The sequence below is a fragment of the Osmia bicornis genome, unplaced genomic scaffold (assembly GCF_907164935.1).
Source record: "Osmia bicornis bicornis unplaced genomic scaffold, iOsmBic2.1, whole genome shotgun sequence".
In the NCBI taxonomy this organism is placed as follows: Eukaryota; Metazoa; Arthropoda; class Insecta; order Hymenoptera; family Megachilidae; genus Osmia; species Osmia bicornis.
Genome location: NW_025791458.1, coordinates 1,730,035 through 1,751,556, shown reverse-complemented (window position 1 = coordinate 1,751,556; position 21,522 = coordinate 1,730,035). Strand labels below are relative to the sequence as shown.

The window sequence follows — 21,522 nt, the reverse complement described above, 5'->3', positions numbered from 1 at the left end:
ACATATTCACGCCGGAGAGCCGATTGGCGAAGGGCACACAAAGGAGGGATTGCAGCCAATTGACTGCCGTCGTGAATATGTGTTAGAGTCACATGCCGCGACAAGATCGATGAAATCCAATGTACTTGTATCCTGAATCGAATCTCGGACCACAGTTCAGTTGATTACCAACTTAACTGTACGGTTTTTACATCTCTCGAATTTTAGCGCTGTTGCCATTTTCATCAATTTGCGCGCGCATGGGTTGCGAGATAAATGGTAGACCCTGTAGATAAGAGGTACTACATTTGTTTTCGCGATTTGGTTGAGCGATCTCCGCCAACTTGAAATACGCCGTGAGAGAAAACCGGGCGTCGGATCGGGTAGGGCGTGAGTGAATGAAAAACCGAAATTTAGCGTGTCGCACAATGTATATTGTCGTCGTCTGGTTTACAAATCCGGTTAACAAATAAGATTATAAGTAATTATGCCGAAGCGTCGGTTCGATAATTAGACCGTAGCGGAGCGAAGCTCGACGTTCGAGACGAGGCGAGAGTGTTGTTACTTGCGTAGCGATCAGCCGGTAATGAATACAAACGGTTTGTCCCCGCGGTAAATATACTAGCGGGCTCCGAAAGGTCTGGAAGTCAAAGGGTTCCAGAACTTTCGGAGCGCCGTTAAAGTCAGAATGCGCGAAGGTTCTGGGTTCCCGAAAGTTCTGGACCGTTCGCTCGAACAACATTCTTTGTAGTGTTCCGAACGTAGAGAAGGACAGTGACTCAAGAAGAAAGAGGGACTGAGGTTCGAGGCGTTCGGCAAACATTAAAGGACTCGTGCGAGCTCAGCCTTTTGAATTCAAAAATCAAAATTCCTTATTTTTGGTTTTTCGTCACTAAAACTTTTACCATCGTTTGCGTCTCGTTTTTCCGTTTAAAATGATATCAAGCACGACATAATTATTTGTGTAACAAGTGGTTGGAGTTTTAGACTTCATATTTACGATAGAAACAGGAATGTGAAGTACGAAATTTTAATAGCTTGTTACACAAATAATTATGTCATGTTTGATATCATTTTAATCAGAAAAACGAGACGAATACGATGGTAAAAGTTTCATTAGCGGAAAACCAAAAATAAAAAAGTGTAATTTTTAATTTAAAAGTCTGAGCTCACGCCACTCTTTCATCTTTTCCGAACGCTTCGACTCTCAACGTCTCTTTTTTTTCCATTCGCCGTCCTCTTTCACGTGCGAAAATTTAACCGCTTATTACACAAGTAATTATGATCTTAATTATACTATGTTTGGTGTCATTTTAATCAAGAAAAAGAGGCGAATACAATGATAAAAGTTTGATAAATAAAAAAAGAATTAAAAGTAAGAGAAGTTGCAATCTATTGATTCACTTGCGTCAGTGTGTGTCTTGTTGCGAACCTCGCTTGTATGTATGTGTATGATATCGTGTGAATTTAGCCGCAAGCTTGTAATCACAAGCGCTGAATGAAATGTAATATGGCGACGATGCCATAAGAGTATGACTGCAGCATGTCTGCATTATGTTATATCAATGCTCATAAATTAGGAGCCAAAATTCAAAGGAATAAACAAGCAATAGATAAGACATTGTAAAACTTTCAACACGGGTAATCGTGTTGGGAGAGAGTTGGAAATCCGGAGAAATAAGACTGTCACACTTGAAATTTCTAAGAAACTAATTTATTACGGGCCGTATCTAATTCGTTACTAGTAACGAAAATCATGTTGGTTCTTGAAACTGTCGAAGTCTCTTCGACATCCTGTTTATTTACAGAGGGTCGTAAATTCTCTTAAGGGTTGCCTTGGCTCGCTAGCGCGAGACCTTTTGTTATCTTACGTTTTCTCTGGATCCCACGCTTTCTCTTAGCACGTGTGCACAGAATCGTTCTCGAGTCTTGGCGGAGCACCACCATCTTCCGCTCGCCCAAAGGTGGACCGAAGCCAGGGAGAGGGACCGCCTCCGGACAGGGATGGGCCCCTCCACGATTGGACCAGGGATGATCCTGAGGGAGGATTCAGGATCCAGCGAGGAGGGGATGGCAGCCAACTTCGATCGAGGATCTTCACCGCCAAGCTCAGAACGATTCAAAGCTTCAACCCGACTTGAGTCAAATTGTTGGAAAGAATAAAGAAATTCAAACTATTATTTTTCCTTAAATACAAAGTGTATTTTATTAAAACCCGCGCCGCGAGCAGAGTGCTTTAGCGCTCCACGGGCACCTTACCCACGTTGTAAGCATCCAAAAATCCCTAGACACCTGAAATCCACGCGCAACAGTCTCATCGATACTTGACACCTCGCTGACTCGATGTCCAGGGTGTTTAACGCTTGACTGGTTCCAAGGAGGATCCCCCTGGTAGTGGGGATAAAACTTTAACTTTTACGGTAGAGATCTTCTTCACATTTATGGAGAGAATACTGTTAAAAAAAGAAAAGAAAATACTGTTTAAAGAAAGAGAAAGAGAGACACGAGTGTAGATATGTATAAAATAATATTTTTTAATAATCACATTTTTTCATATCCTTGTATGTATAATATTTTATTTTTTCAGATTAATACGTTTAAACTTGTGGGTGGAAATACCGCCTACATAATGTTACGCAGTATTTTAAAGAAAGTTTTCACAGATGATTTTGCGCAATATTTTAGCTGGACTGGAAAGAAGGGTAATAAGAGAAGCTTTAAGGATTTAGGACTTACAAGATCAATTATACGTACGTCAATTTTTCATATAATTTTAGAGAGATTCCACGTAAGTATAGTATAGTATATTAGGATTTATGGGTGGAAGCAATAAAACAATGTTAAAGTTTTATATAAAGAAAAATATTTAATTATTAGAAAAACTGTTGAAGGCTATAAGAAGCGATGCTTTGGTTTCAAAGGCTTCGTTCGAACTGAACTGAAAACGATCCTGCTTGACGCGCATAAGATTTTAGAAGAATGTTTACGTTAGAGCCCTTATCGCTCTTACGGTTCTCAGAAGCAACGTCTCCGAAGACTTCTAATAAAAGAATCTTAAATTCATTTTTGATTATTCGTTACAATCAATATAGGATAGTATATAATAGTTAGTGTGTTCGTAGGTAGGTAGTATACAATTTTATTTGTGCTCCCCCTCTTGAGGTTTACAATCTATTAACGACTTCTCCATCCCCGACCTGGTCATTTTGCGATCTTACATACTAAAAAATATTTTTCAACAAACAAAAACCGACTTCGAAATGCACTAAAAAGTGTAAAATAATTTCTATATCATTTATACCAGTATTCCACAGCTATTCATGTAGTAATAAATAGGATGTTTGAATGGGAATGGAATGCGCGCCGAGTCAGTGAGAGCGAATGGGAACGGAATGACAGGTACAAGGTATGGATGATTGGTTGAATGATGTGTGAAAGAGGAGCGAAACGAGAGCGAGTGAGTAGAGAGTATGTATATGTACGCAGGTAGAAGGGCAAGAGTAGCGAGAATGAGAAAAAGAGCGAAAAGCGAGAGTGCGAATGAACAACGCGAGAAACTGTAACCGAATAAACGGGCATAATTATAAACATCAGGAGTTTCTTTTTACTATTCGGGTCGCAGGACGTGAGATCGCGACGAATTACTAAATTGCGACATTCATAAAATCTACTTCATCATTAAATAGGATACTTAATACATTTCAACCTTTTCGGAGGCGGCGCAAAATTAAAAATACCAGAATATACGATCCTGCTAATAACGATTCCATTGCGGTATGGCAAAGTTGGTAATTCATCAGTCGTAAGAAATAAAATTCGAAACGTTATAGACACGGCACAAAACATTTGTAATTCTAACGATTGTATCAGAAGTTGCTACCACTTCTGATGTACATACATGCCTACTGCAATTCACGACAGACCACACTTTACTCGCTCAATAGGTCTAGAGAGATTTTTAATAACGTGTGTGATTACCCTTTACAGCTTGCTTCTTACTTTGCAATCATATAAATGGCGGACAGAAATATATTAGGTACGAAAGGTAATAACCGATGATGATATGGTACAGATACACGATACAATGAAATTACTATTATTTTTTCAAAGAAACAATTATATGATCGTAAAGTAAGAAGCAAGGTGTACAGGAGAATCACACACGTTATTACAAATGTCCCTACACCTAGTAACCTGCGCGAGTTAAGTATGGTCTATACTCAAATGCAGTATAGTTATTCTGCAATGGGTATGTTGATTCCCGTTCAATATTGTTTACTTTAAATTATCAAACGGGTCATTTGTTAAAGGTTGCCGACGCATGAACTATGATCTTCGTAATAAAAGAAACATTTTTAATTTTGCGCCGCCTCCGAAAAGGTTGAAATGTATTGAGTATCCTATTTAATGATGAAGTAGATTTTATGAATAGCTGTGGAATACTGGTATAAATGATATAGAAATTATTTTACACTTTTTAGTGCATTTCGAAGTCGGTTTTTCTTTTGTTGAAAAATATTTTATTTAACAGTTTTTAGTGGTACGTTTAGTATTTGTAGGATGTCGTAAGGAAAAAAAAGAAAACAGTGTGAAATATATGTTTATTTGTTTTTCTTTTTAAAATCTTTGATAAAAAAAGAAGTAAAAAAAAAATTAGAATATAAAATGAAAATGACAATTATAAAAAAAATGAAAATGATGATAAAATGAAACTAAAAAATTAAAAAGAATCAGAATATAAATAATAAATGAAATGAAAATAAAAGAAAGTATAATAAATAAAGAATGAAATTGGAAATAAACTAAAATAATATATATTCACGGCGCCGCTCGTACCGCCACCCCTCCCGCCCCGCTATATTATCTTACTACTGCACACGTAAAATTTGTGTTAAAAAATATTTCATTTCTGAACTTTTAAGTGTGTTCAGGATTGATGGAATTCCTGGAAGGATTGCGCTGGGAAAGAATTTCACTTGCTGGGTCGGTTTCACAAATTGATTTATTTGAGTCACTGATAAAATGAAATGAACACGCTGATCTGACAATTAGTGTTTGAGCAAACAATACAAATGTGTGATCGTTGCGATGATCCGCTTTGAATTTTACACGTGAGAAAATGAACCGTCTGAATGAGTTTCAAATTACAATGATTCGTCGTGAATAATGATTTTACATGAGTCGAGACATATAGATTATTATTTTTGATCTGTCACCTGGTCTGTGGTAATTGAACAATGCTTTTACAAATTGCGAACAGCGAGCTTCTCAGCGCCGTTAATTATATTAATTCAGCCCGCTGCTGTGATAATGCCCATGAGCGTGTGCGTGATCGGCACGTGGTTGGCGGCTCACGTGTACAATGAATTATGTGTAAAGGAACAATACCTATTGATCCAGTAGCTTGCACAGGTGCTGTGGATCGTGATCTCTTCACTGAGCGTGGTTGGTGATTTTCACAGATGAACTGCACTTGAACAATTTGAGTTGAGCGGAAACAGATTTGCACGTGTGATTCGCGGTGATCGATGATCAATAATGGCGTCGTTGCGCGCGAGCCGGCGAGAAGACCCCTGCTCACGCGTTACCTAGATGGTCGACTCCCGATCGATAAATCGATCGACCGTGAGCGCCATCATGGCTGAGCGGATTCTCAAACAAAGTGGTATATTTAATATTTGTAGGATATCGTAAGGAAAAACTAAAAGAAAACAATATGAATAATATTTTTTGTATTTTTTGTATTTTAAATATTATAAAAGAAAGAAAAATAGAAATATAAGAAATGATATAAGATATTGTTGCGCCGGGGAGTGGAGCTCGCGCTTTCCATAGTTAAATGAATTCACCAGGAGCAAACTAGACTGTCTATATTTCAGTTACACAATTGGTTTAGCAATAGATCCGTACAGGTCGGCTTCCCGATACAATCTGATATTCAAAAGACGCGCGGTTGTCTAACAATAAGAGACTTCAAACATCCGGTGACGTGTTTCCGCTCGAAACAAGGGATAGCTTCACGTTATGATTCGACGACAGCTTCGGACGGGGCAGTCGATGGCTCTTTCGATATATCAAGATGCGGTCAATGCGTCGAAAGAGCGGGAACTTCTCACCGTCGCAACAATATTACAAATAATATGAAAAATTAAAAAAGATTATAAAACTTAAAATTAAAATAATGTGAAATAATATTTATTGTTGGCGCCCCTGACGCCACCCTACCGCTGCCCCTATCGCCATCCCTCCCACCCCGCGGCCATCTTCCGCGGTAGGCACGGCGCTTTCTGCCAGCAGCCGTTCCTCTTTCTGTAACGTTAAATGTTTAATGTTAATATCGTTCACCCATTTTACAATTAATTTTGTTTATTACTTCAGACGGAAATGTGTTAATTATTTTTTCGATGATATCTGTGAAACTCACTTCGCTGCGGCTTCACATCCGCCTCACTTTCTTCCGGCTGTTCTTGTTTGTGGTGCGGCGGTTGTCGCTGCTGCGGCGGTGTTTGTTGCTGCAGTAACGCAACCTCGCGGTCCCTCTCTTGCTACCGCGTCTGCATGTGCTGCAGCTGCAGCAACGCGTTCATAATTTCGTTTTCTGAAAGAAAAAGGAGGTATGTAACATGCATGTTTTTGAATCATATTACTTTTTCACTGAAGTTGGAATTATACTTACGTTCATTTGTTTCAACCGTTATGTCTTTCATATTTCTATGAGAAAAAAAGAAGTTTCGAATATCGTAGACAATGCTATCCAACTGTCTTTACGAGCTGTTAACGGTTACATGGAAGTTTTGGATATATGATATTGAATGAATATCGTAGTGAAATTTGGCGACAACTTGATTTGCATTCCGCAAAATAGGAAATCCTAATATCCTGAAGTAATTGAATAAACGGATGTACGTTTTTCTTGTCGCGTCGCCGCCACAAGAATTTGGAAGTAATAATGTTGTTGAAAGAATTTCTTATTTTTGCGCGTAATCGGTGCCGGCCGCCTTACGATGGCCCAATAGTCGCCAATTTTTCGTTATGATATTCGTAATCAGTGTATCAACAAACGTAAGAATACTTTTTTTTTAATCCAAAAAAAGGGGGGTGAGTGGTTTTTCGAACTACACCCAACTAAACCAGGAACCATTGACGATGAAATTAATATATGTTATATGTATAATATATATTATATAAAGAAATGAAATATTGCTTGTTATTTGGTACTTACGTCTGAACAGCAGCTCGTTCGGATTGAAAATGAACAAAATCTGTGTCTTCTAAAGGAAGACAGTTGGTGGGGCACATTCCATGATCGCATACACAAACAATTTTCGCTGTGCGTCGTATAGATGCACAAATATCATCTATTTCCTACATTATTTGAAGTTTGCCGACTGCTTGGAACGTAAAGAAGGGCAGCGATTGAAAAAGAGGACGGAGCGAAAACAATCGACTGTATGTGTGTAGAACAATACTAATGCAACGACGAAAAGTTTTTATTAATAATTCTTTTGGTTTAAAAGTGTTATCAACAGATTTGTGATATTTTTCTGATGAAAATAAGACCAAACCGGAAGTAAATCGGACTAGTTTTTTTATTAATCACTTTAAATTGATGAGGTCAAACATTACTAGCCAATGAAAGTCAAATTAAACCGATTTCTGTCGTGTTGGTACTCATTTTAATCGGAATAACCTGAACAATCCATTCATACTATTTTTTGGAAGATAAGACAAAAATTATTGTAAATGTAATGTTCTTTACTGGATGGTGATTTGTTTTACTCGCGGCATCCGTTTGGAATGCATCTATCTCGTTTTCTCTCGTAATACGTATTCTCTTTCCTTTTTTATGACGGATTCGAAGCTCTGCTGGGTTCCAGGAAATTGGCAGTAGGGCAATGTCACGCAATTTTATCGGCCAGCGTAGGGAAATAAGGGATCCGTTGCACACACCGCCGTTTTCTTAATTGTTTACACGAGCCAAGTCAGTAGATGTAAGTGTTTCGACCAATAATATATTACGGCTGCAAGTCGTGTGAGCAAAGGCGGGGCACGACCAATCCTACCCAAATTTTTGGCGACGGCCAAGTTACGAACGGCGAACAGCAGTCAGTTTCAATTAACACCTTGCAACGCTGCTTTCCATTGAATTTTTTTTCAATATATTGTGTTGTGAGGTAAATTGTAACAATTATTATTATTATTTTTTTTTTTTAAATGTATTTTATAATAATTGATAAATAAAGAAGAGGGTCCAATTTTGTTTTCAGTAAGTAATTGTAGTTGAAAAGAAACGGACCAAGTCTGCTTTAAGCGACTTATTTCTAAAAGAAGTGTGCTTGAAGCGACTAATTGTTAAAAGAAGTCTGCTATAAGCGAGCATAAAAGAAGTCAGCTTGAAGCGACTTATTTATAAAAGAAGTCTGCTTAAAGCGACTGATTGTTAAAACAAGTCTGCTTTAAGCGACTGATTGTTAAAAGAAGTCTGCTTTAAGCGACTGACTGATAAAACAAGTCTGCTTTAAGCGACTGATCGATAAAACAAGTCTGCTGTACGCGACTGATTGATAAAACAGGTCTGCTTTAAGCGACTGATTGTGAAAATAAAACAAGCGCGGCAAATCCTTTTTTTGAATCCTTCATCTTCACTGAAACCAGGTAGGTCTGGTATATGAAAGTATGGGTAGACGTACAAAAAGTGCATGCCGTATGAGACAGAGTCGTGCAAATGAATCACATGATGCCAAACAATTACGTCTTTCTAAAAAACGTAAAAGAACCGCAGAGGCACGGCGTCAAGAAAGTATTGATGAACGCCGTGCGAGATTGTCTGCAAAGCGGAAATATGCTCATTCGAAATTATCGCGTGAAACGGTCGCTGAAAAAAAACGTCGGCTAAGCCTAATTTCTCATCGTTTAAAGAACGAATCTGCCGAGCAACGGTCACGTCGATTCCGATTAATCCACAGACGTTTAGCGAACGAAACTGCGGAGGAACGATCACGCCGTTTCCGATTAATCCGCAGATGTTTAGCGAACGAATCTGCAGGGGCACGATCACGCCGATTCCGATTAATCCGCAGACGTTTAGCGAACGAATCTGTCGAGGCATGGTCACGTCGATTCCGATTAATCCGCAGACGTTTAGCGAACGAATCTGCGGAGGAACGATCACGCCGATTCCGATTAATCCGTAGGCGTTTAGCTAACGAATCTGCCGAGGAACGATCACGCCGTTTCCGATTAATCCGCAGACGTTTAACGAACGAATCTACTGAGGAATGTTCGCAACGTCTAATGGTTATGAGAAATCGTACGCGAGAAGTACTACTAAGTGAACGTACCGAATCACGAAATACGCATTTAAAGAATATGCGTGAACTAGCGAAAAATCGCAGAAAAGAACTTCTCCTTCAGGTAGACAACTTTAAATCGACTATTAATATTTTTGCTGATGTATCATGTGCAGTGTGTTACAAGACTTTATATCCGTAGCAACGTTACGCTTTGCACACGCAGCCTTTGTCTGGTCTAATTCCTGCAAATCTAATACAATCGGAGAAGATAACAACATGTTCCCGTTGCCTACATCATCTTAAAAAATGCAAAGTTCCATCTCAGGCATTCTGGAATAAAATGGAACTAATGTCTGTACCTCAGGAGATAGCAGATTTATCGGAAATCGAGAAACAAATGTTGTGCAGAATAGTACCGTTTCTTAAAATCATGAAAATTCAAAATCGCTTCAGTCAGGATTGGTGCAAAGGTCAGGTAGTCCTATTTGCCCGCGATGTGTTCGAAGTAGCCAAGCAACTTCCACTTAGATTAAACGAAACCGATATAATGATTGTAGTGGAAAGCCTCGAAAATTTGGAGCGACAAAGACAATTTGAAATAGACGTCGGCAAACTTCGAGTAGCTTTACAATGGCTACTGCAAAATAATGCTTTATACAACGATGTGCGACCATGTTTTTCTAATATTACCAATAACATTTTGGAAATAGCTGATGTCGTTGAAGAGCCTTGTATTGTAAGAAACGAAATGGAAGTTACAGAAAGAAATACTGAATCAAACAGTAGATTTGTGAATGTTGGACAGAATGTAGCTATTTTACGAGGCTCGTGCCATCAAGCTAGCGATCGCTTCAGTATTGAATCTCGCGGTAAGCAATGTACTGGCATAGCTGCAGTTGCTTGTGTTGCGTTTCATTTGCTCGACCCTAGTACGTGGTGTACTAGTGATGTCGATTATGTACTTTTAGTAGGAGATAAATATTACCGTGATTGCATTGAAGCGCGAAGTAATCCTGACCCCAGAGAAGTGAATGTCGACTATTTAGCCGTTACCGAATTATTGCCACACATATCATTTAATAACAACAGAGTCAATATTAACATTGGCTATGAAATGGCTGTAAATGGTCATATTGATATTAATAACGGCGATGAAGGATTTCCAAATTTAAAGAACGCTTTGATTACGCTTTTCCAACAGTATACATACGGAATTCTTACTGCCAATTTTACATCAGTAGCTGTATCATGCGGTAACCAGTCGGAGAGTACCTACTATTGGTTGTATGATTCCCATGCAAGAGGTCCAAAAGGATATAAAGCATTGTCACGGGGCGTCTCATGCTGTATGAAATGTACTAATATTGATGATTTACACATCATCTTGCGTCGTAATTTATATGCTAAAGGAGGCAATAGCAATGTGCTAAATATCTATTCACTAACATCTGTAACAATAGCACCCGAAAGGAATAGATCTCCTGAAATAGAAAGGATACATAACGATCTGTTGCGACCGCTCGTAGAGAATCCGGCGCAACAGAAATTATTTTCGCCACAAGCATGTTACGTTCGACTGAAGAAGATGTTCCCAACATCGATAGTATCGTCTCTGTCAGTAATGTAACGACCCAGAGTGAGTACGTCACTGCACCGACTTGTAGGGAGAGCGGTTCCTTTAGAAGGCGACTCGTAATCAGTGTGTTAGGGATTATAGGTTCGTGTGGTGTGCGGCTAAGGAGTGAAATCGAAACACTAATGTGCTAGAACTAATGGAAATTTGTTTATTCAAGAATGTAAGGTAAGTGAAAATTAATTGAAATATAATATAAAACAAAATTGCTAGTATTACAGTAAGTACGGCTAGAAATAGGAATACAATAAGAAATTATAATTTGTTCGCCCTAGATTGGGAATACAATAAGAAATATGTAATTAGTAGTTAATATATGTAAATAGAAACTAATGATTAGTATTAGTAATAAATTGTAAGAATTAACGATAATAATTGATAGCGCTGACGCGAACGTGGCTTAGTCTTCTATTACAGTCAATACTCTGTTTAATTTCATTAATGACTATGGAAACTAAATTCCAAAGGTTTGTGCAAAACTATTGGATTCAAGTTAACCTTTCCTATAGGTCGCAATCGGTTTCTGGTAATACCAGAGCTGTGTTAGACGCAGGCCGTCTCAAGGAGCTCGGCTCCTCGCTAGCTCTTTACACTTGAGTGTTGGCTTAGCGTAACACCTGTGTAACTCGTTGCGTACCGTGGATAGGAGGTCCACTGATCCGTAGTACTGCACGTCACCAGTGGAAGAATAGGAATTAGCTACAACTCGTGCTCTATTGCTGCCTAAACAGCTCAGCGCAAGCTTTTTTCTACTGTTCAGAGTATTAACTGTTCCTGACCGTGGTCAGAGAAGATCTGCCCTAAAACCGTGTGGAACGCCTCTATTTATAGTATACTCAGATTTTGCTGAGTCGGCACTTCTTTCCACATAGAGTTTCTTGGGGTAGCTGGGTTTTCCCCATCACGTGACGGTCCAGCATCCCCACTCCAGAATTTCACCCCACCATATGTTTATTGGGGTTGCGCTGGCGCATGCGCGGTCAGACGTTGATAATTTATCGATAAACTGTTTTACCGTCTGACTTATCGACTAAACTTTTATCGACGAATTTAACAAACTCAGTTATCGACGAAAATGAAAATATTTATTACAAAAATTTTTGTACACATTAAACTAAATATTAACAATAAAAATTAAATAAAATACTTTGTATGAAATATAAAAATTAATTATAATAAAGAAATGAAATGAAAAAGGTATTGTGTTTGTTATCGGGTCGTTACAGCTTCCCCCGTGCGTTTGTCTCTTGTCCTCAAGAGACAGTGATTTTGTCTTTTAAGATGGCATAGAGCGCAGCGGCATTTTTCTTCGCTGTGCCTCGGGGAGGCTGATAGGATCCCGAAATATCGAATAATTTTTCCTTGTTCCCTCTTGGGGTCCTCTTTTTGTAAGCGTCTGTATGCTTCCCAGTCAAATTCTGGAACGTCGATTATAATTAACTTCCACTGCGGTGGTGATGGTGGTGGTGGTGGTGGTTGTGTTACTTCTTCTTGTATGTCAATTTCTTCTTACACCATCATCTTTGAAATTTTGTACAAAAGAAATAATTAATAAATGAAATAAATCGTTGATGATATAACTCTACCTCTCTGAATTGTTTTAAGGCTCTTCTTAGCCTTTTCAATCTCTCTCGGCGTCCTGCGCGTCGCACTATTTTCGTTCTCTATGAATTGAATATAGTGGTGCGTGCGCAGCGTCGCTTTCTATTGCTCTCTCTCTCGCTCTTAGTTTTTGTCTCTTTCTATCTTTTCTTTTATCAATATGGCGGACTTGTGAGTCTGCGCATTAATATATCGAACAAAATAAAAATGTTTCGTAGGATTTGAAATAAATTCACTTGTCTATGGAACAAAATGATTATATATATTTAAAAAAAAAAATTTTATATTACAGTAGGTTTTTAATTTATTCATAGATTTTGTCCATAGATTTTGGGCAGGTAGCATGCACCCTTCGTTGTACGTTTCTGTCAATTCTTCATCCATATTTGCAATTGCATTGCGACAATTGCTGCAGGCTATTGCTGGTCGTAGGCTAGCAATCATTTGCCTACATGAAACACATGTTGTTTGTCTCATACCCTCCTCTGTTTTAATAAAATGGTGAACTCCTATATGAATCCAATGTTTTGCTGCTTGTTGTACTGTTTTTAATGCACATTCGGTACATAAACGTCCCATTCTTGAGTTAAATATATAGTCGAATGCAATTGTATTGTGTCTTACACATAATGCATCTGCGATATTTGGAGTTTGGTGTGTCATTTTTCTGTAACTGAAGTTATTTTTGTTATAAGATATTGAAAACCTTAAATTGTATCATCTATGCTTACTCTGTTTTATTAATTTTCTCCTTATTCTTTTCTTTCTTTATATTAAATTATGTAGCGTCACTTTTGCGTACTCTTGTCTTTAGTGTACTTTGCACAATATGGCGGCAGGTTCGAAATTTTGTATGTGCGCATGCGTATGTTACGAAAATTACATAGACTGCCATATCGATTTTCATTTTTGATCAGTGCTATAGATTGGCCGGTAGGCCCTCTTTAGTCTATCTTTGTGAACTATCCTAGTCTTTCTGGGACCTATTTGCAATTCTATGTTGTTTTTTTCTATGTTTCTGAAAACTTTGTATGGTCCTGTGTATTCTTTTTGTAATTTGCTTCTTCTTGGTGGGTTTAATAACATTACTTCTTCTCCCGTTTCGTAATTAATTGGACGTATCTTTTTATCATAGTAGTATTTTTGTCTATACTTTGATTGCTCTAGATTTAATCTTGCTGTTTGCCTAATTTTGTGTAAATTTTGTAATAGTTTATCTACATAATCTGGATATGTGTCTAATGTGTCAGTTGGTGTAAATTTCGATGGTAGTCTTGCTTTTCTTCCATATACCAGTTCATGAGGTATGAATTTTGTTCCCTCATGAACGCTTGTGTTATATGAGAACATTGCTTGTTGTAACCATTCGTCCCAGTGTTCTTGTTTAGAGATGTAGTGTTTTAAATACTCAATCAGAACGTGATGGCTTCTTTCCAGGGACCCGTTTGACTGAGGATGGAAGGATGATGTACGGTACGTCTGGATATGGAATATCTTAGCTAATTTTTTTATTAGCGAGGATGTGAAGCATGTTCCTTGATCAGTGAGGATAGCTTTAGGACTACCGAACTGGCATATGAATGAGTTGGTGAATGCTCTTGCGACGTCCTCTGATGTGGCTGACACAAGTGGAACTGCGATGGAGTACTTGGTTAAGTTGTCCTGTATGGTGAGGATGTAACTGTATCCTTTTTGCATCTTAGGTAAGGGTCCAAGAATGTCTAGGGACACCTTATCGAATGCATTTAAAGGAGTGTCTGTGATAACCATAGGCTCCTTATTTTTCATCCTTACTAACTTAGTTCTTTGGCAGCTAATGCATGATCTAATATAATCGGTAATTTCTCTTTTCATGTTTCTCCAATAATATTTATTCCTGATCCTGAGGTAAGTTTTTCTGATTCCATTATGTCCAGCAACTGTGCTTTCATGATTTTCTTTAATTATGTTTCTTCTTTCATCCTTAGGTGGAGTTTGGATTGTTCCTTTGCAGATGATGATATTGATATTTGAGTCTGTAAAGATTATTTGAAGAATTGCTTTTAATCCTTGCTTATCTGGTATGCTGCACTCCTGGATTCCTTTTTGAATTAATATATGATGAAGAGCTTTAATTTTGTGTGGTAAATTTTCTTTATGATCTATTAATATTCCAAAAATTAGTTTATTTTTAGTTTTACATTCTGTAATGTTATTTTGTGGTTTAGAAATATTAATTTTTTCATTTTCTATTAATTGTCTTGATTGGTTATCTTCAGGTTGTCCTTCCTTGTTAATGAATACCACTGCTGTACCTCTTTTCATCCATAGATGGTCTTCAGTTTCTTCAATTTTAAATGTGACTGGTCTATTGTTTAGTCTTTTCTTTTTTAATTTTGATAGGTGTGATAGGTGCTGATAATGTGTCACTTGAGGTTTCTTTTTCTATCTTTCTTTTTATTATAGGAGATTTTTCTCTTGTTCCTGAGGAAGAATCAATTCTGGGTGGTTCTCTGAAGATATGTTTTGGTAATATTGTTTCTACATTGTAATCTTCTATTTCGTCTCCAATTACTATTTGTTCTTTTTCTATAGATCGCTTTTGCGGAATAATGTATTTCTTTTCTTGCGGTGGTTGATGCACTTCTACTGTAATCTGTTTTTCATTAGGCTTTCTCTTCTTTTTGATTTCTTCAGAGGAATATATCTTCAGATTCGGATTCGTTCTCTTTCTTGATCTTGGTGATTCTTCAGATACATCAGTTTCGTAATATTGAGATTCGTCAGAGCTTGTGTAATCTTCTTTTATTCTTTTTCTTGATGTGTTGTCTGCTTGAGATGGGCTTCTCTCTCGTACCTTATCTTTTCGGTGTCTTTTTCTTACTTCGACATCTGTGGAGTCATCTCGTGGTCGTGTTAAATGTTTGTGGCTGATTTTTCTCTTTTTAATATCTCGTGAACTTGACGAAGTTGTTGGCCTTGGTCTTCTTGGATATTGATGCCATTCTTTCTTCTTTTTATGTTCTTCAGACTCGGTTGTAGTTGTTTGTCTGGGGCGAGTGGGATATTGGTGCCACTCTTTCCTTTTCTTACGCTTCTTCTTTGACCCAGACCTGGATGAATACAGCCTTTTTGCATGTACTTGCAGCGTGTTTATATCTTCGACAGGATTCCTTGATAGAGCATCAGCGTTTATATTTTGTCTGCCTGGTTTGTATTTAATTTCGTAATCATATTCGCTTAATCTTAATTTCCATCTCATAAGTCTCGATGTAGGATCTGAGAAACTGTTTAGCCAGATTAAAGGTTTGTGATCTGTGATCAAGTAGAATTTTCTGCCGAAAATATATGGTCTAAAATGGTTTACTGCAAATATTACAGCAAGTAGTTCTCTTTCTGTTGCGGAATATTGTGTTTCCGGCTTATTCATCACTCTTGACGCGTATGCTACTGGCTGAACCTTTCCTATCTCTCCTTGACTTAGGACCGCTCTCACTGCTGTTCGGGATGCGTCAGTGGTTATATTAAATGGTCTCTCAAAGTCAGGATATTGCAGGATTGGCTCTTCGCATAGCACGTTTCTTAGGAATTCGAAGGCTTGCTGTTTCTGGCTGGACCACTCGAACTTTTGTTCTTTTTTAGTCAGGTCGGATAATGGTTTAGCTATTTTAGAGAAGTTTTTAATGAAACGTCTGTAGTATCCACACAATCCCAGAAATTGTCTGATATTTTTGACAGTCTTCGGAACAGGAAACCTTTGGACTGCTTCGACCTTTGCTGGGTCAGGTTTTACACCATCTTCCGTAATTATATGACCTAGGTATGCCACTTCTTTCTTAAGGAATTGACATTTATCCGGTTGCAAACACAAGTTTGCTTCTCTAAGCTTTGCCATCATCCTATTGACCTTTATTTCGTGCTCTCTTAATGAGCTTGCATAAATTACGATGTCATCGATGAACACGAATAATTGCAGTCATTATAATCCGTCTAGGACGTTGTTCATCAGGCGCTGGAACGTAGCTGCAGCATTCTTTAAACCAAAAGGCATTCTATTGAATTCGAAATGCCCGAATGGTGTTGAAAATGCTGTCTTATGCTTATCGTCTGGATGCATCGGTGTCTGATGAAAACTGGACTTCAAATCAAACACGGAGAAGTATTTTGCGCTTCCCACTTGATCCAGGATATCCGTGATATTTGGTAGTGGATAGGCATCGTTGATTGTTTTTTCGTTTAGCTTTCGGAAATCAATCACTAATCTCCATAATTTATTTCCCTGTAAGTCCTGTTTTTTGGGTACTATCCACAATGGGGAGTTAAATGGTGATGATGAATGTTTAATGATTCCTTTTTCAAGGAGATCATTTACTTGGTGATTGATTTCATCTTTTAATGCATGAGGATACCTGTATTGTTTTACGTTTACAGGCATCTCATCCGTCGTGATGATTCTATGGTAGATTTTATTTGTTGCTGGAAGTTTATCTCCGTCTATAAAAAATCTGTCAGCGTGCTCTTGTACTAAATCCTCTACATTGGCAAGTTCTTGTTGATTTAGATGATCTGTTTGTAATATTTCTAGAATTTGCTGGGCTCGTTGAGGTTTTTGGTGAGCTGTTTCTTCACCCTGTGGTGCCTCTTCATATTGTTGCAATTCAACTGCTGGCATTTCGATTTCGATGTCCTCTGCTCCAACGTTAATTGCGTATAGGAATGCTATACCATCTCGATGTGTAACCACAGCGTTTCCCATATATAGTTGTGGGTGAAGCTGTAATTTTGGGACAAAACCAGTTTTGATTTCAGTGTTTGTTACTCTTATAGGTATCATGGTTTTTGTCCTAGATGGTATTATCACTGCTGATTGTTTGAATGGTATTATATTATTGTTTACTATCAATATTGATTTGGCATAATTAATGCTGGCTCCACTGGTTTTAAAGTATTCTGTTCCTAAAATTCCGTCTTGTTCTATTGGTAACTCCTCGATGATGTGGAATATGGATTCTGTCTCCAGTATTTTTATTTTTATGTATCCTGTTGTATAAATAGAGCTTTTAGTTATTCCGTTTAATTGAAAAATTATATCTGTATTTATAATGATTTTGCTTGATAGTGCTTGTTTTTTAATTATATTAATGTCTGATCCTGTGTCGACCATGAATAAAGCTTTTTGATTCTCAAAATCTTTGCTTAATAGTTCGACACTGGGAGACTTATTTATTTCTCTTAAATTTAGGTACAAGTTTGCCTTCTTACGTACCTGTTGCACTTGAGGAGTTTGTTGGAGTCTTTGATTTCTGATTCGTTCTTGATATGCCTTTTTCCGACACTCTTGAATCGTATGGCCGATGTTTTGGCAGAATTCGCAAATTGGAGGTCTGTTCTGTGTCCAATTTCGACCTTGTCTTTGCATAGGCTGGTTTCGATAGGTTTGAGCTGGCTGCACAAAGTCCTGAGGGACCCCTGGTCTTGCTTGCTGGTCCTTAAACCAGCAGGTTTCCAAGGTGTGCCCGGACCTTTGGCAGTGTTGGCAGTGTTTTGCTGGCCAGCGGGCCCTCGACGTTGATTGTCTTTGGAACCGCTGACTGCAGCATACACTGGCATTGTGCCCATATCCATAGCAGTTGTCGCATTGTTCGGCCGTAGCGAATCCTTGCGATAATTTAACCTTTGTTAGGTTTTCTATACTTTCTGCTTCGGCTAAAATTGCCGCGCTTATTGCGTCGTCGAGACTATCGAAATTTTGATTTTTCATTCGGTTGTACACCTCCTGTTTTAAACCGGTCAGGAAAGCTCCTACGGTATTTATTTCCGAAGATCGGTTGTATTTTCCTACCTGATCCGGGAACTCCATTTCGTTGCAGCTTTTAATTTGTAATAAAAGTCCTGAGACGCGGCTGCCGTAGTCCACGACTGCTTCGGGTGGTGCCTGTACCATCCTTGCCATATCGCCGCATAGTTGCATCGAAGTAAAAAGCGGAGCAAAACGAGACTTTATTACAGCAATTAGTTCTTCAATGGTGTCGTAGTCTCCGTTCTGTACCACTCTTGCTGCTTGCTTTGATTAGTTGTACCAACCCGTACTCAGCATTAGGAGAGATTATATTCTTCGCTTTGAAACAGCTCTTTGCAAATTCGTAGACTGGTATATTGCGGCCGTTGAATGCTGGTACGATGTCTGCTGCATCGCGAATACTGATCGGTCGGCTTCCTTCAGTCGATCCGTTGGCTGATCCGCTGGCTGATGCGCTGGCTGGTAGATCGGCTGTCCCGTTAGGCATCTTGATGTTTGCTTATTAATTAACTTAATATGTATTATGTATGTATTTTGTATCTATCTTTATCTTTTATTTGTCTTTGTCTGTTTCTAGGCTAACCATTAATGTTCGCAGAGATATGATTTCTCTTTACCACTCGAACAATCCCACCGCTGTCACCAAAAATTAACTCTATTTACGTGTAACGACCCAGAGTGAGTACGTCACTGCACCGATTTGTAGGGAGAGCGGTTCCCTTAGAAGGCGACTCGTAATCAGTGTGTTGGGGATTATAGGTTCGTGTGGTGTGCGGCTAAGGAGTGAAATCCAAACACTAATGTGCTAGAACTAATGGAAGTTTGTTTATTCAAGAATGTAAGGTAAGTGAAAATTAATTGAAATATAATATAAAACAAAATTGCTAGTATTACAGTAAGTACGGGGGTTAGGAAAGGGGTATTAAGGGTCAAGCGCGTGGTGGACGAAAATCTGGATTATTGTAACGGGGGGCACTCGTGCCACCACGTTACAATATAAATGATTACAAATTTTTGTATGAAAAAGTATGTAAAAATGTAAATATTTCTGCAGAGACTTCGAACGTGTTGAAGAAAAGTATAAAAAAATTTACGTCGAAGTTGAAAATAAAGTGGGTGCGATCGCATTACATGCAACTACAATTTTTGAAACGAAATAAGAACTGGCTGGAAAAGAATTTTATGTATCCAAGTGACATATTAACGCAAATTTTAACAGGTTCACAAAAACCGGAAACAGTAGTAGAAAAATCGTCGGTTGTTCACATTTACAAAGGAAAAAAATTATATTCTCAGTGTAGTAAGAGGGAAAAAATTCGAAGAACAAACTGTTTAGTAAATAATTTTTCTTTGGAAGAATTACTCAGTGCAGCAAAAATGAGCCTCCGGAAACATGGAATGCATAAACAATCACGTGTTTTACAGTGTCTATTACAAAATATAAGTGTACAAACTATTTTCAAAAACAAAACTTCAAAAAGGAATATGTTTCCAACAGAAAAAGCCTTAAGTATATTTGTCTCTGCAGATCTTTCAAAACATCAGTATGCAGTCATTAGAAATGAATCCATTAAAATAAATAAAAACTCGTGGCCTTCATATTTCATGATACAGGCAGAAAAAAAAATTGTTACCCACCAAAGAATACCATCCAGGTAGGTGAAAGCCATGCTAATGTAAACCTACAAAGTTTATTAGATCATACCGCAAGTAGAATATTGAAAAATGTAGAAAATTTAACAGAAAATTCCGAATTAATTCTGACTTGTAAGTGGGACTGTGATGGAGCTGCAGGACAGCAAAGATATAAACAGATACAAACACATGAAATGAACGAGGATAGTATTTTTGTTTCCAGTTTGGTTCCACTAAAATTACATAACAAAATAACTTCAAAAAACATATGGATTAATCCTTGTCCATCGTCATCATGGTTTTGTAGACCCATTAAAGGGTATAGCCGGATAAGATGGTCAAAAGTGCCCCCAAACCAAATTCGACTTGCTATAAACCATTCGATAGGCGATAAAAAAAACCAGTCTGTGCCAAGTTTCAACCCTGTATCTCATCTGGGAGGGTAGTTACGGGTAAAAATGTAATCGCGAAGTTTTTGGCCAATGTCTCCTATTTAATGACATTCGAAAATTCTGAAAAATATCAGAGACATTTCTATTTGTAAGGCACATATTACAGAATTTTTTTTCAGATTTTTAGATTGAAAACTGAAGCCGTGAAAAATCAAAAACGTCAAAAAATGCTGAAAAATGGCGATTTTATATGGAAGGAGTCGCGGATCTGGATTCATATTTTTTCTATAAATGTATATTATCGATACTACTATTCTCAATTTTTTTTGAGAATTTTTGGTCAGGTGTCAGAGTTACTTGTACGGCGAATTTTCGTCTGCTCTTTATGAAGTAAGTGTGTTATACAATGTTCAATGTTTTTACGTACAGTGAAACGCAATAAAAATATATAAAACAAAAAACTAAATAAACCAGAATTATTGAAAGTACTTTATGTGCAGTATATAACAAGAAATCGAAAGCTGTTCCAACGATGTCGGTGGGGTCTCACGGCGACCGTGAAGGTGAACGGACGTGCGTGACCGCTGCTCAAGGGTAGTTCCTCAGTTATTAATCTTTGTGTAGCGATAGCACCCGTGGTCAGGAGTATTTTTGTCCTCGTTGCTGTGTTCCTGTGTTCGGTGGCTTATTTGTTCCTTAGCCCTCATGTATTTTTGCTGTGTGTTACGTGTCTGCTACACTCGTCCGTGATAGTGGTTTCTATAGCGCTGTGGCGGGCTGGGCCCGTAAGGCCCATTTTGCAATGGCGTCCCCAACCACGCATAAGGTAAAGCGTGGGGCTTCGCCTAGTGACACGGACAGACATGCTTCGTCGCTTGAGCATTCCATCCGACTTAGGGAAGCTAAAACGCCTAGGTTACATTCCCTACAACTCGATAAACTGTATAAACAAGTCATGAGTGAGAGTAAACCTAAGCCGTGCAATATGGCGCTCAACCTGAATACGGCTAGGTTGCGCGCGGCCACCACGCTACCCTCTGGCGCCGCCACCTTGGACAGTTTATTGTGAATCCGGCCGTCCGAAGACAAGCGCGGATATGCCACCTCACCCGATCGGGTATATGCAACTTAACTATCCACTCCCCAGCAGCCACCACCACCCAGGTGTCGGCGATTGGAAGAATTGTCAAACTCATATTTTTCAAATCA

The 21,522-nt window shown here is 38.3% G+C and overlaps 1 protein-coding gene and 1 long non-coding RNA gene across 2 annotated transcripts; one reads left to right on the top strand and one right to left on the bottom strand.

Annotated features, from left to right (window-relative positions):
* Positions 1 to 2,080: 2,080 nt before the first annotated feature.
* On the bottom strand, positions 2,081 to 5,537 carry LOC123989252. The gene is made up of 3 exons (XR_006830500.1): positions 5,368 to 5,537; positions 2,239 to 2,432; positions 2,081 to 2,115 (listed from the first exon to the last, which is right to left on the bottom strand). It is a non-coding gene; the product is annotated as an uncharacterized LOC123989252 (long non-coding RNA).
* Positions 5,538 to 19,087: 13,550 nt separating this feature from the next.
* Positions 19,088 to 20,481, top strand: LOC114881915. The gene is made up of 3 exons (XM_029198795.2): positions 19,088 to 19,129; positions 19,341 to 19,941; positions 20,145 to 20,481. Exons 2-3 carry the CDS (start codon positions 19,418 to 19,420, stop codon positions 20,365 to 20,367), a joined length of 747 nt encoding a protein of 248 aa, XP_029054628.1. The 5' UTR covers positions 19,088 to 19,129; positions 19,341 to 19,417; the 3' UTR covers positions 20,368 to 20,481.
* The last annotated feature ends 1,041 nt before the right edge of the window (positions 20,482 to 21,522 follow it).